Here is a 15,783-nt window from a genome sequence, read left to right on the forward strand (position 1 = left end):
TAAAAAATAAACTATACATGTTTGCTATCTGCGTATTTGTACTGACCTGGGGAATCATATTGCCAGGTCAGTTTTACCATATAGTGAACATGGTGAATAAAAAAAAAAACAATTGTGGAATTGAATTTTTTTTGCAATTTCCCCACACTCGAATTTTTTTCCTGTTTTCCTGTACACTATATGGTAAACTCAATGGTGTCATTCATAAATACAACTCATCACACAAAAAACAAGCCCTCCTACTGCTATATTGACAGACATATAAAAATAGTTATGGTTCTTGGAGGAAGGGGAGGAGAAAACAAAAACAAAAAAATGGCCATGGCATGAAGGAGTTAATGAATCAGTCCTATTGTCCTAATTGTCAAAGGTGTAAACCCCAGGCATTGAAAAAAGGTTAATGTAAGCAAACCTTGACAATTTCTACAAGATCCACAAGCCATGTAATCAGTGTCGCACTAGGATGCCTAGGGCCCACCAGTAGCCAACTCCAGGGCCCCACTTTTCAGCTACATGCAAATGTGACATTATCCTCAATTACAAATGTATATAACAATGAACTGGGTAGATTATTAAATGAATAAGATGTTGCCTTTGTCTGTATATAGTGATTCAAGTATATAGTGCCACGTACTGCTCATATAAGAGGGTGGTGGACCACTCTTGCACAGGGGCCCACCGGAGGATTCTGCTGATCTCCTGTGGGCCAGTCCAAGCCTGATGTAATAGTATAGGCTCTTCCCAACTCTTTCCTAATAGCAGATGCTGGGGAAAGCAAGAATCAGGCAATATCATAGTAAATATAAGCTAGTAAAATGTAATTTTCGATGTCTTACCTGAGCCAGACAGTATTGGGAACAATGGCAGAACATGACACCGATTCATACGTAATACTATTGGGGTAACAATTCCCACTAAAATCTACACAAAGCCTCTTGACTTTATCCTCACTTTGCGGAAGGGAGATCAGGGAATGTGTACTGTTTTTGTTAAACACTTTCAATCTGAAAGGAAAATTAGGAAAAGAGAAGTGTAATGGTTTCAATACAATTTGATAACTATCACTTTGTTGTGATGCATTTTTACATTTCATGCAGTATATGCTTTTTTTACAGTGAGTCCCTATGATGAATGAATGCCTTTGCATCTATCCTGACTGTGGCCATTGATGGGCACACACCTCCTGAGCATGTGTCTAAAATGACATTAGGCACAATGTATACCTAGCTTAGCATCATGCCATTTCCGGAGCAGATATCAGCTGATTGTTGTGGGTCAGTGGTGTCCCATCATGCGGCCGTTCTAAGACCCTGAAACATAGGAGACCCAGTGCCAGCATCACGCCCCCTGGATGCAGATACAATTGAAAGCAATGTTGAAACAAAGCTACCTCTTACATAATTTTCCCTGTGCATCTGAGCTCTGATGTTAAAGCGCAGCAGGGGCAATGATGTCACTACATCATGCCCACTGTGCGGAGCTTCAGCAAATACAGTGGAGAGATCAGAGCAGCGGGGGAACGGGGAAAGGTGAGTGGTTGTCTTTTTTTTAAATGAGTAAATTATACTCTTTGGGGTGATCATATTTTGTGGATGCTATTTTACTATTTGGAGGGATATGTGGGGGCCATAATATTATTTCAGGGGCTGTGTGGGAACGATTATAATGCTTGAAGAGCTATGTGGGGACCATTATTCTGCTTGCAGGACTATGTGGGGAGCATTATACTGTGTGGAGGGCTATGTGGGGGCCATTAAATGATGTGGGGGGCATTATACACTGTAGGGATTAATATACTGTATGGGGGGCTATTATACAATGTGGGGGATATTATATTGTATGAATGGCTTTGTGGGATGGCTATTATACTGTATAGTGGGCTGTGTAAGGGCTATCATGTTGTGTGGAGGTCTATGGACGCCTCATACTGTATGGGAGGACTGTGTCAAGGCATTCTGTGTGTGAGGGACTGTGGGGGCCAGCATAATATGTTTGAGTCACCCGTGAGGGAATCATACTTTGTGGGTGGGAGTTGGGAAGGTATTGTGGGGTCATCATATTGTGTGTGTGTATGTAGCGGGCACTGTCGAGGAATTCACTGTGGGGGTACTTATTGGGTTTATGGGGCACTTTTTTGGCACTTTATGGGGGCCAAGGAAGGGAAATCTTGAGTGCATGGGAACAGTAGGAGCTCACTAAATTATCATCAAAAAATAAAATAAAGGGACAATTTTGATTTACAAGTGCTTCTCACTAAAATATCATCAAAAAGTTAATTTATTTCAGTTCAATACAAAAAGTGAAACTCATATTATATAGAGTCCTTAAAAACAGAGTGATCTATTTCAAGTGTTTATTTCTGTTAATGTTGATGATTATGGCTTACAGCCAATGAAAACACAAAAGTCATTATCTCAGTAAATTAGAATACTTTATAACACCAGCTTGAAAAATGTTTTTAAAATTTAAAATGCTGGCCTACTGAAATGTATGTTCAGTAAATGCACTCAAAACTTGGTCGGGGCTCCTTTTGCATCAATTACTGCATCAATTTGGCGTGGCATGGAGACAATTCCCTATGGGGTTCATGTCAGACGAGTTTGATAGCCAATCAAGCACAGTGATACTGTTGTTTTTAAACCAGGTATTGGTACTTTTGACAGTGTGGACAGGTGCCAAGTCCTGCTGGAGAATGAAATTTCCATCTCCAAAAAGCTTGTCGGCAGAGGGAAGCATGAAGTGCTCTAAAATTTTCTGGCAGACGGCTGCGCTGACTTTGGTCTTGATAAAACACAGTGGACCTACACCAGCAGATGACATGGCTCCCCAAACCATCAATGATTGTGGAAACTTCATACTAGACCTCAAGCAGCTTGGACTGTGTGCCTCTCTAGTCTTCCTCCAGACTCTGGGACCTTGATTTCCAAATGAAATGCAAAATTTACTTTAATCTGAAAATAACACCTTGGACCACTGAGCAGCAGTCCAGGTCTATTTCTCCTTGGCCCAGGAAAGACGCTTCTTGCGTTATCTATTGGTCATGAGTGGCTTGACACAAGGAATGCGACCCTTGTAGCCCAAGTCCTGCATACGTCTATGTTTGGTGGCTCTTGAAGCAATGACTCCGGCAGCAGTCCACTCCTTGTGAATCTCCCCTAAATTTTTGAATGACCTTTTCTTAACAATCCTTTCAAGGTTGTGGTTATCCCGGTTGCTTGTGCACCTTTTTCTACCACACTTTTTCCTTCCACTCACCTTTCCATTAATACTCGTATGCTTGGATACAACACTCTGTGAACAGCTAGCTTCTTTAGCAATGACCATTTGTGGCTTACCCTCCTTGTGAAGTGTGTCAATGACTGCCTTCTGGACATCTGTCAAGTCAGCAGTCTTCCCCATGATTGTGGAGCCTACTGAAACAGACTAAGGGACATTTTTAAACGCATCAGAAGCCTTTGCAGGTGCTTTTTGTTAATTATTTTGATTTACTGAGTTAATGACTTTTGTGTTTTCATTGGCTGTAATCCATAATCATCAACATTAACAGAAATAAACACTTGAAATAGATCACTCCGTTTGTAATGACTATATAATATGAGTTTCACTTTTTGTATTGAAGAACTGAAATAAATTAACTTTTTGATGATATTCTAATTTAGTGAGAAGCACTTGTATATGGATGAAATGACCATTGATAGTTTTGAATGTAGGGAGTGTGACCCAATATTTGACCAATGTTCATTACAATTTACAAACTTCACAATTCATTGGTGGTTTAGAATCTTTAGATTGTGCTCTACCCTACATACATAGCAAAGCAGAGGATAAAATAGCTGAGCTGGGCTACAACAAGGCTGTCAGGGCAATGTAGATGCCATGAGAGTGTTTGGAGATGTTTTATTAGACAGAGTCATAAGTGCATCTGTTTTTTATTAATTAGACAAGAGTCATTAGGTACAAATACAACTGGTATCAGTGGGATCTTTGGCATAGCAAATCTGAGCTGTGTTGCAACCCACCTGTCTAACATTTTATCAGACAGGGACATTAGGTGCATCTGAGCATGCTCGGGCCAATGCATTAAAACTCCTGGAGGAAGAATTCATTAGCAACAGTGGGGGCTGGTCATCATTATTAGGGTGACAGCTGCTTCTCATGCAGATTTAAAAATGGGTTAAATTAATTATTTCTGCATGTACAGAAAACTGGAGACCACATTATTACTCTTTTAATCTAATAAAAATCATTTCCCCTCAAAAAAGGATCATATCTGGTAATACATCCGTAACAACAAATATCATAAAAATATACAATTATTTTATCCTACAAGGTAAATGCGGCAAAAAAAACCTACGTTGCTAAACCTATTAGCCTGCAGATTAACCCTATGGGTGCGTGCCCATGATGCGTTTTTCAAGCGTTATTGCTGCGGAATTTTTGCAGCATAAATGCTTGTAAAACGCTTGGTAGTCCATCCCCCATGGTCCCCAATGACATTCCGCAAGTTTAATGCCCATGCTGCGGATTTTTCCGCAGCGTTTTTGATGTGCGGAAAAATCCGCAGCATGTCCATTATTTGTGCGATTATGCATGCAGAATTGCCTTTTCAATGCATTCGAAAAACGCAAGGCAATTCCGCATGTCCAAAACGCTTCAAAAACACGCAAAAAACGCGTGTGAAAGTCCGTGCGCGTTTTTCCAGGCAAGGACATGCAGAAATGAAGCGGAAATTTTCCGCTTCATTTCTGCATCGTGGGCACATAGCCTAAATCTGCAAATTTATAGCATTATCTGGCATGATAGTTTCCCAATTATACCTGATCCTTAAACAGTTAACCACTGATTTGGGTATTCACTAGTTATGCCATTGATTCCAAGACCTATCATGCTCTTTGGGAGGTCGATCTCTATCCCTGAATGTCTTGACAATGTACTGATTGAGCTACATCTCATGATCTACTTGGCACCTGTCGGTGCTGACCGTGTGGTTATGTGATCTATTTCTTTCAGCAAACCCACATAAAAAAATGCCCTAATAATTTTTCTTTAAGGGTCTCAGAAATTTCTGGTGTTTGACTTGCACAGAAACTATGCAGTTTTTCGCTTTTGTGTCAAACATGGCTCTGTACAATTAGGCCACGTGCACACGTTGAGTATTTGGTGAGTTTTGCATCAGTATCTGTAAGCCAAATACTGAGGAAAAATACTGACCAAATACTCAATGTGTGCACATGGTCTAAATGTATATATCATTTTGAGAATAAACTGTTGTGTGTGTACATAGGAATAACAGTATTTCTGGCCATTATATTATTTGTATACTGCAATTTGCAGGAGTTCTGTGCTGGCTGCTATGATGTTTCCCATATACAGCACAGAGAAGAGAAGAACCTGTTCTCCTATTAAAATCACTCAAAGTTCAATTATGAACATTTACTAGAAGTGTCTGGGCCATTCTTACTCTGCAGCTGCTCCTTCCTACAGTTCTCTATTCACTTCAATAGGCAGCAGCTGTAACCTGATTTCTCATTGAAACCTCTCTGCTTCATATGTACAGAATTCATCGCTGAATTTATTAGTGCTGAAGGCAAGAGGAAGAGGAAAGGTGTCCAATAGGTGGACAAATAGACACTACAAAGGTATCTTCAATTGTACTACTACTTGACTGATAAAAATATTGAAGAAGCAGTCCCGCTAACTTTTTTATACAGTAAATGTGTGTATATGTGTGTAATGTAGTGTGAGTGTATTAATATACTCACCTACTGCCTCTCTCCCTGGAGTCCAGCGCCAGTCTTCTCTGCTTCTCAGTGACATCATCGCTCTGCAGACTCCTCTGGATCATGCTGTGCTCTGTCGATTTTAAAATAAAAGCCTATGGAGCATCAGAATGAGACTATATAGGCTATCATTGTAAAATCGATATCCAGCTCATGCATAGAGTATAGAATGAGCTGGCTGGTCGCCATTCTGCTGATGTCTCTCAGAAGAGCAAAAGATCAGTGCTGGATCCCAGAGAGAGCAGCGGTAGCAGAGTATATTAATACACTCACATTACATTACATGCATGTACACACATTTAATGTACAAAAAAATTACTTCAACTGCTTCTTTAAATGACAGCTACTTTACAAACAAGTATAGGCTTCATACAGAGACATACTTACACTTGAGGTTTGCAGCTGCTGCCACCAAATAAAAGTACTCTTTGCAGATCCTGCAAATTTTCACCACTGATAAAGATATTTTTCATGCCTGCTGTAGAAACCCTGTCAACTGCCACAGATGTAATACTGACCTGGAAAGAGAGAATGATAAAGCTAGTATTAGGTTAATATAGTAAGGGAATGTTCACATGTAGTATTCGATACAAATATTTCTGCATGCAATATGCCTGGAAAACCGAAGCAGAAATTCTACACATTTTTTATGTGCATTTTCGATGCATTTTTATGCTGCCAAGTTTTTTTGATCCAAGTTGGGTAAAAACTGCAGTAAAACACTGAAAGAATTGATATATTGCACCCCTAGTCAAAAACGCAATGAAACAAAATACGCAAGGAAACATAAAAACATTGTGTGAATGATATTTTAGAAATTTAATTCATTTTGTTGTTGCTGTAAAACAATACAGTATCAAAAACACTACGTGTGTACAAGCCCCCGATGTGAATTGTTTTAGATATTAGACACATTCATTTGTATATATATTACAATGATATAATGAGAATTTTCCGAAGATTAATGTATTGCTTTTATTATTGGTTACTTGTCCATTCTTATATAAAATATTACTTAAAGAGAATCTGTTGTAAGTGACACATCCCTGAAATCTGTGTCTCAGCTCCTACATCATGATGCTATCCGATTATATAGCAAAAACCTGCTGAGATTCCCTTTAAATAATATTACTTCTTGTAATTTAATGTATAGCACTCTCAATACTGAGAGTGCTCTCTCTCATTACAATGTGTAATGCAGATGTGTTATGTGCAGCATGAGACGGGGCATTATCATGCATGAAATGATCTCGATGGTCCAGATGGATGGAGTGGAGGATGCCTGATTGATGGACACCCCATGCAAACACGGCTACGGCGCTAACAAGGAGGAGGTGGAGTAATGTTTTGGGCTGGAATCATGGGGAGAGATATTGTCGGCCCTTTTAGGATCCCTGAAGGGGTAAAGATGAACTCCATAATGTATGTTGAGTTTCTCAAACAGCACTTCCTTCCATGGTTCAAGAATAAGAACCGTGCATTCTGCAGCAAGATCATTTTCATGCATGATAATGCCCCGTCTCATGCTGCACATAACACATCTGCATCTCTGGCTGCTATGGGCATAAAAGGGGACAAACTTATGGTGTGGCACCCATGCTCCCCTGACCTCAACCCCATTGAGAACCTCTGGAGCATCATCAAAAGGAGTGTCTATGATGGCGGGAGGCAGTTCACATCTAAGCAACAGGTCTGGGAGGGTATTCTGTCCTCATGCAAAACAATTAAAGCAGAAACCATCCAAAACCTGACAAATTCAATGGACGAGAGAGTTCAGAAGCTCCTTTCGAACAAGGGGTCCTATGTGCAAATGTAACATCACCTAGAATAAAGTTTTGAGTTGAAAACTGTTTGATTTCGGTTTGTAATAACCTGCTAATGCTTCTAATTTCAAATATGACCATTTTTTTGTTCTTTATTAAAATGAAAAGGTTGAAAACTCTGCTGTGCATAATAATTTGGAACATGCATTTTGAGTGCAGTTTGAGTTTTTTATTTTTTTTTAAATATACTGTTATCATAGGCAGTTTGTACAAAAACCTTTCAATTGTACTCTAATAGTTATTTGACTGGAAAATTACAATGACTGCAATTCATATAGGTAATTTGGGAAAATCTGAGAAAATATTATTTGCATAATAATTTGGAACACAGTGTATTCTGGCATTTGGCAAATATGAAAAATTATGGTAATCCTAATTGACCTAAAATGGGAAAGGTTTATTCTGATTTCATGTCAGAAATTGAGAAAAACATACATACATATGTGTCTTTTTATATAGTGTATGTAAACTTCTGGTTTCAACTGTATAAGTCATCTGTCTAATGCCATACCTGCACACACCTCTACTGAATGCCTGAAATATAAGAGAAAATTGAACTCTTTTGGTTCTGCACTTATTTACAATCCTTGACAAACTTGCGGTGAGGGGTGTTGAAATTCTGTTTACTGTCCTTATCAGTAAAATACTGTGTAGATTCCGTTTGCTGTTCTTTATTTTAAGTCTTATATATGTGGATTTAATTAATACATCTTTCTATAACTGAGAAAGGGTATATGGGTTCTTAATTAGTGATGAGCGAATGTTCTTGCCAGAGTATTGCAGGTGCTCGAGCACCATGCTTGAGTCCCTGCCAAACATGTTTGGTGCATGTTAGAAAGCTAATCAACATGCGGTGACTGCCCGCCATGCACAGTACCATTGTAGTAATGTTGGCTACTGGCATTACTGTGATTTGACAGCCACATCACGTTATGGGGTTTTATATAAGACCCAATGACCCGATGCTCAGCACACTGTGTTCAGGAAGCAGTTCAGGGAGAGTTGTTATAGGAGGGAAAGCGTAGTTTAGAGCAGGGATATAGTCAGGATTTAATAATATTGCTATTGCAGTACTTGTATACTGCTCCTGCTGCTTTAAAACAACAGTCCTTTTCAGGGCTAAGTATTTTCCTTTCTGTAGTAAAACTGCTGTTACCTGCATTCAGCGGAGGGAACGTTTAGAATTAGAGGCATCTAGGCAGGGTTTAATATTGCTATTGCAGTACTTCAGTACCGCTGGTGCTGCTGCAACTGTTTAAACAACAGTCCTTGTAAGGGCTAAATATTTTTTCCCTATTAATATCGGTAAGGAATGGGGAAATGGATGTGCTGCTGATGCTGAGGCCGTGGTCCATATGAAACTGTGCTCATCCACGAGACCAAGCTCCCTGTTCCACTTTGCAGGGGGGCATGGAACACCACTCTTGAAGCCAGAACAGTGCCAACAGGTGGTCGGTTTAATTGCAGATAATGCTTTCAATATGTTTCCCAGCACCACCGTGTCTTCCACATGGTCCAGTCTCCCTAGCCAAGAGTCTGAACCACATAATCCTCATCATGATGTTCCTTTTTTCTACCATGGCGACTCCCAGGACACAAGTGATCCCACACTTGGACACTCTGAGAAGCTCTTTCCATTAACATTTATTCATTCTGGCCTCTCCCCGTGCACGTTTCAAGAGGGACATGGGGAGCTCGTGTGTGGTGATGGCCAAATATTTGAGCAGCCAAAGACAGAAAAAGACAATGGTGGGGAATGTCAATTAGTGTATTAAGAGGTAGGTGATGATGAGACACAGTTGCCAACAAGTGATGTTAAATCAGCAAGTCAGGAGGACCATAGTGCGGAAGTGGAAAACAAGGTGGTGGACGTGAAGTCACTGACCCAACCTGAGAAGGTAATAAGCAGAGCAAAGCCATAAGCACAGAGGGGGAGGGATCTACAGCACTACAACAGGCAGGGGGAGGCAGTGGGGTGGCCAGAGGCAGAAGGAGGGCAACTATTCCCCAGAGCACCCACTTGTGTCAAGTTCCCAGGCCAAGGGTTAGGTGTTCTCCAGTCTAGCACTTATTTAAAGAAAGTGCGGATGATAAACAAATGGTCATTTGCAACCTGTGCCGTACCAAGATCAGCAGGAGCTTGACCACTACCAGCCTGACTACCACCAGCATGCTCAGGCACATGTCATCAAAGCACCCGACTAGATGGGCCGAACGCTTGGGTCCACAATCAGAGTCTGTGGGTGACATCACTGCCTTTTCCCCTGTGCTACTTTCTTGCCAATCCCCTGTCCATGAAGCAGGTGAGGATGCCTCCCACCCTGCAACTATCATTGCAATTTCGCAAGCACCATCAGCAATCAACTTCAATTCCTTGTCACAGCACAGCATTCAGTTGTTCCTACCCCAGGTCTTGGAATGCAATCGTAAATACTCAGCCACCCACCAACAGGCCCAAACACTAAACGGGCACATTTCCAGACTGCTTGCTGGGAAATGTTGTTTTGGTTTGAGGACACTGAGCCTTTCCACAACCTCATGACAGCGGCCGACCCTTGGTACTCGGTCTCCATCCGCCAATATTTTTCCCGGTGTGCCATCCACATCTTATACCAGCACGAGTCCCATATCATCACCCTTACCCTGACCAACGCAGTTACTAGGAAGGACCACTTAACAACCAACATGTGGACAAGTGCTTGTGGCCACGAATGCTACATTTCCCTAACGGCACACTGGATGAACCTAGTGGAGGCCGGGACCTGGTTGGACCCAGGGACAGCACAAGTGCTACCGACGCCGAGGACTGCGGGCACTAATTCCATCAGGGTTTCCTCCACCTAATACACAAGTTCCTACAGCCCCTTCGTCTCATCCTCCATCTTTGAATTGTCATCCATATCAGTCACAAGCTGGAAGCACTGCAGCACTGCCTCAGTGAAGTGGCAACAGGCTCTGCTGCGCATTTGTTTAGGTGACAAACAGCACACCGCCGCAGAGTTGTTGAAAAGTACAACAGGCCAGGTAGATCTGTACCTCAGTACGGTCACTGCCAACTCCATAATAACTCGAGAAAGATTATTAGCTGCCATCAACAAAACAAAAGGAACAGAACTATTAAATTTTATATTTAATCCAGAAAGATAGACAGTGTTTACAAAAAATATACAAAACATTTAGCAAAGGAGACAAAACAATACAGAATATACAATTACATAAAATAAAAGGATAAACATAAGAAACTTACTTAACCTGATGTCACTGCAATAGCTTCAGATTTATTGAGGGAGGTACTCCAGAAAGAAGCTAAATAAGGTAGTAAAATGTTAAAATTACATTTGCCAGTGACTACCGGTGGCTGTAGTTTTTTCTCCCTCTACTATCTACTGTAGACAGGGCTGTATTTGGTGTTCATGCTGCCCTAGGACGCCCTCCCTACAGATAAGTCAGACTAAAAGTGCCCATATCCTTTTGATAGTAGTTAAAGTTCCCTGTGTCCTCACTTCATCTCCATATATCTCGCCTCCCATCAGCATCACATACCACTCCCCCTCACTGTCTACAATAAATATTCCTTGTATCTTCAACTCAACTAAGGAGTGCTTACCTTCCCCTCCTTTGTGGCACTTTATCACATACAGTCCGCACCCCATGTACCACGCACATACAGCCTGCACCCCTATGCTCCCCCATATACAGCATGCATCCCCATATATTACCTACATACAGCTTACACCCCCATGTACCTCTACATACAGTCTGCAATCCCATGTCCCCCCTACATACAGCCTGCATTCCCATGTCCCCCCTACATACAGACTGCAATCCCATGTCCCCCCTACATACAGACTGCAATCCCATGTCCCCACACATACAGCCTGTGACGCGCCCCCAGGGCAGTGGGGTGCTCGGTGTCTGGGCCTATGGATGCTGGGGGGGAATATGTCACAGTCACTGGCCCGGTCCGTGGCCCAGGGCGGTCAACAAAAAGGGGATAGTTTATATGGGATTTGTAGTTTGATCGTGACGCCACCTGTGGTTTCTGGTAATTTGTACTAGCGCTGCTGCAGACCTCTGAGGCAGTTGATAGGCAGCTAGGATGGAACAGCTCCCCACAGGTGGAGCGGCCCTCAGGGCAGTGTAAAGTTTGATGGTGGGTGGTGATGCTGGGAATTGTGGTGCAGGAGAGATGGCGCGGCTGAAATAACTGACGGAGGCAGTGCAGTGCAGCCATCCGAGTTTTACTCACAGTTCTAGTTCAAAGTTCTCAGGTACACTGTACGGGTGTCTGCCTCCGCGTCGCATTGCGTCCACCAGACCAGGGGTTCAGCTCTTCCTCAGATATGTCAGGAGGGCTTGACGGAACCCCGCGTTCTTTATGTTCCTAACTAGACCGACTTCTCGCGCTGGGTCTTCTCCCTCCTGCCCTGCGTTTCCCACACTCAGTCCCGCTCGGGTGCTCTGAAGTCCCTCTGGGCAACCTGGAGTTCCCGGACCAGCTTGACCCTCACGGTGACTAGGATGAGACTGTGGCGACTGCACCATGGAAGTGCAGAAGCCTCCGGTTTTTCCAGCCGAGTCCTGGAGTACCACGGCTGGTCCAGGGGCCGGTCCCCTTCTTGCGGCCTGATCCCTCTGACACCGGGCAGATTCGGGGCGTACGGGTGCCGTCCTGCACTCACCGTACCCCCTGGGATCCCTTCTGTAGAACGGAGCCTTCCTCCTCTGCTCCCCTCCTGGGCCTCTATCACTAGGCCCCACTTGTGTAGCAGAGCTCCTAACGAGACTCTGCTCCCTGAATGACTGTCCTCACTGACTGACCTTGCCACCCTAAGATGGCTCCCCTTTATATACCTCCTACAATGGTGCCCCCCTACTCTACATCTTCCACCCACACCCACTACTGGTTCCCCCTACCTTTGGTTCCCCCCACTCCAGCCAGGGACAGGGCTCAGCAGGAACACAGTGCTTCTTGCCCTTCCAGCCGGCCTGGAGTAGTGTAGTGTTGAATGCGGGTGTTGGGGTTCCGGGCAGCACTCCCTCCTTACCTGAGAGAAGGAGACACCGCACCTCTGGGTGAGGTGCAGTACCTCTGTGGCGACTGAACCCTCAGAGGCGCCACACCTGCACCCCCATGTAACCTCCACATACAGGGTTCACCCCCTGATGTACCCTCCACATACAGCCTGCATCCCCATATGCACACACACAAATAGCCTGCACCCTCACACATATTTTATTTATTTATTATGCATTGCTTATATAACGTCATCATTTTCCACAGAACTTTACAGACATTATGGGCACTGTCCCCAAAGGGGCTCACAATCTAAATTCCCTATCAGTCTTTGGAGTGTGGGAGGAAACCGGAGAACATGGAGGAAACCCACGAAAACATGGGGAGAACATATGAACTTCTTGCAGATGTTGTCCTTGGTGGGATTTGAACTTAGGACCAGCCAACAGCACGGTGGCTGCAGTGCTCACCCCTGAGCCACCGTGCTGCCCATATAGCTTGCACCCCCATATGTATCCTCACATAAAGCCTGCACCCCATATGTACCCCCACATATAGTCTGCCCTCCTATATGTACCCACACAAAGCCTGCACCCCCATATGTACCCTCACATGTAGCCTCTACCCCCACATATAGCCTGCACCCCATATATGTACTCCTACATGTAGTCTGCACCCACATATATGTACGCCCACATATCTCCAGCACCTCCTATATGTACTCCCACCTAATGTACCCGCACATTTACTGCATCCCATGTACCCCTGTTCCTTAATTACCTGTCACCAGTGCCATTCCTGCTCTTCCTGCCCAGGAAAACATCTCACTTGCAAGCTTTTGCATGGCTCCACCCATAAGAGTCACATGGACATGGCGTCATCAAAAGTCCTTCACTTCTATCATTTATCTTCCTACTTCTGGGCAGGAAGCTGGTCGGTGCCCCTCTGCCCATGCACCCTCCCCCCAATAAGCATGGTGCTTATCATACGCCATCCAGCGAACGTAAAAAGAAGGGGAAAATTTTAAAAAAATGAAGTCTTCCTTCATGGTGATGCTGCCCCCTGCAACCTGATGCCCTAGGCACCCACCCTCGGGTGCCTAGTTGCAAATACAGCCCTTACTGTAGTCATAGGCGATGGCGAGATACGGTGAGAGATGGTCCGGCTATTAAGGGGAGGAGCAGGCCTTTTTTTTTAAAAAAAATTTGCCTTATATACAAGTAATTATACAGGAAAGAATCTTCAGTTTTATATGTTTTATTGTCAGTCCTTAAAAGTTGCGTAATACTCTGACAACATTGTTCCCAGCAGCGACCTGGGAGTCAGAGATGGGTCCAGGTATCCTCCCCATGTTGTTACCATTTAATTTGAGCATTTTTTCCATCCATTCCAGTGATTCCCTTGCCCTCTGGATAGGCTGTTCTGCAAAAATGCTCCAGGTTCCAATTGACTTCCATTATACTCGTTACTCGAGTCGAGACCGTCCGAGCGTCCGACCTGTTCGATTCGAGTACAGAGCACTCCAGCATTTTAGTGCTAGATCATCACTATACTTAATGTCATTTAATAGATTCACTGGTCTACAGAAAAAAAAAAAAAATTCTGGCATGGACTTTAAGAACAGTTTTAGACTAATTTGAGGGTGCTGAATTCAAATCTGATCTTATAATTTCTCTATCACATCACGTTTTTGCGCTATAGGTATATAGCCCATTTTCATGAATTCCATGAAAAATATAAGTAGTGTATCAAAAGTGCCGGTTTATACGGTTCACTAAGGTAAATTTAGTTTTCATTTAGTCTCCCAATAAATGTGAGAATATCTTTGTTTTCTTTGAACATGCATAATTCCCATTTGTTAGGCTGTGTTCACACGATGCGTATTTCATGCGTTTCCGCGGCGTTTTTGCAGTTGCGTAAACGCCGCGGAAACGCATGAAAAACGCATGGTAGAAGGGAAGCAATGTTCCCCAATGGAAATCCGCATGTGCTGTGCCCATGATGCGGATTTTTCCGCAGCGTTAACGCTGCGGTCAAAAATCCGCAGCATGTCAATTAATTTTGCGGAAACGCGGCGATTTCGCCGCCATTGACTTGCATTAGAACGCGCCAATTCCGCAAGACAGCATCTGTACTTGTGTAATTGGTGCGTTCTAATGTGCGGATGGTACCCGGGTGTGGAGGAGAGGAGAGTCTCATCCACACCCAGGTACCATTAAAAAAGCTGTAAAAAGAAGAATAAAATAAAAAATAATGTATTCTTACCTTCTGTCGGCCCGCGCAGCGCTCCCGCTTGGTTCCCGGCACTTTGCAGTGAGTTGTAGGACCTGCGGTGACGTCAGAGTCATGTGACGGGTCACGTGACGCTGACGTCGGCAGGTCTTTCAATTCAAAGTTGCCGGCAGCCGGGAGAACAGATTGAGCAGGACAGCGCGGGCCATCGGAGGTAAGTATATACACGCTCTCGGTTCACACTGTATAAATCCATGCTGTTTGCATGGATTTATATAGTGTGACCTAGTTATCAAGCACTTTCCAGGTGATGCTAACATCGCCTGGAAAGCGCTTGTCAATCTGCATGCGGAAACGCATGTGAATCTGCATGTGGATCCGCATGTATTCTGCAGGAAAAACGCATGCACAATCTGCATGCGTTTTTTCTGCCAGGGAGATGCAGAAATGATGCAGAAATTTTCTGCTTCATTTCTGCATCGTGTGCACATACCCTTATGATAAGAAAGTAAAAAAACAGTTTTCAACGTACACAACAGTCGTGTGCAGGTACTGTTTTATTTATTGAAATTTTCAATGAATTTTGATATTTATTGTTTTTATCCTGCTGGTTTTCTGTTTTTTGTTTGTGAATCAATACCTAAGGTGTGTGTGTGTGTGGGGGGGGGGACGGGACAGAAATTCAATGAACAACTCAGGTAGCTAACAACTTTTATCTTGTATTTCTCTGCAGGATGTTTTGCTGATCTAACAATGGCTTCTACATCTCGCAGAAGACAGTGCTCAAATGATCCAAATATTTTTTGTTACATCTGTGGAAACTTTACTGTGAAGACTCAGAGGCGCAACATTACTGACTTTGTTAAGAGGGTGTATTTTGCGTACTTCAAAGTAAAACTTGGAGACCAAGACAAGCATTGGGCTCCTCACA

General features: G+C 43.2%; 1 protein-coding gene across 1 annotated transcript in view; it reads right to left on the reverse strand.

The window, feature by feature from the left end:
- Positions 1-15,783, reverse strand: part of PLXNC1 (plexin C1) — a 262,942-nt gene that overhangs the window by 183,669 nt on the left and 63,490 nt on the right. The window contains exons 10-11 of the mRNA XM_073651689.1: positions 6,168-6,298; positions 837-1,004 (exon numbers count right to left, since the gene is read on the reverse strand). Of these exons, the coding sequence (XP_073507790.1) occupies positions 837-1,004; positions 6,168-6,298 (299 nt within the window). The remainder of the gene's footprint in view (positions 1-836; positions 1,005-6,167; positions 6,299-15,783) is intronic.

The sequence above is a fragment of the Phyllobates terribilis genome, unplaced genomic scaffold, assembly GCF_046119375.1.
Source record: "Phyllobates terribilis strain yellow unplaced genomic scaffold, ASM4611937v1 Scaffold_11__3_contigs__length_659146591, whole genome shotgun sequence".
Taxonomy (NCBI): Eukaryota; Metazoa; Chordata; class Amphibia; order Anura; family Dendrobatidae; genus Phyllobates; species Phyllobates terribilis.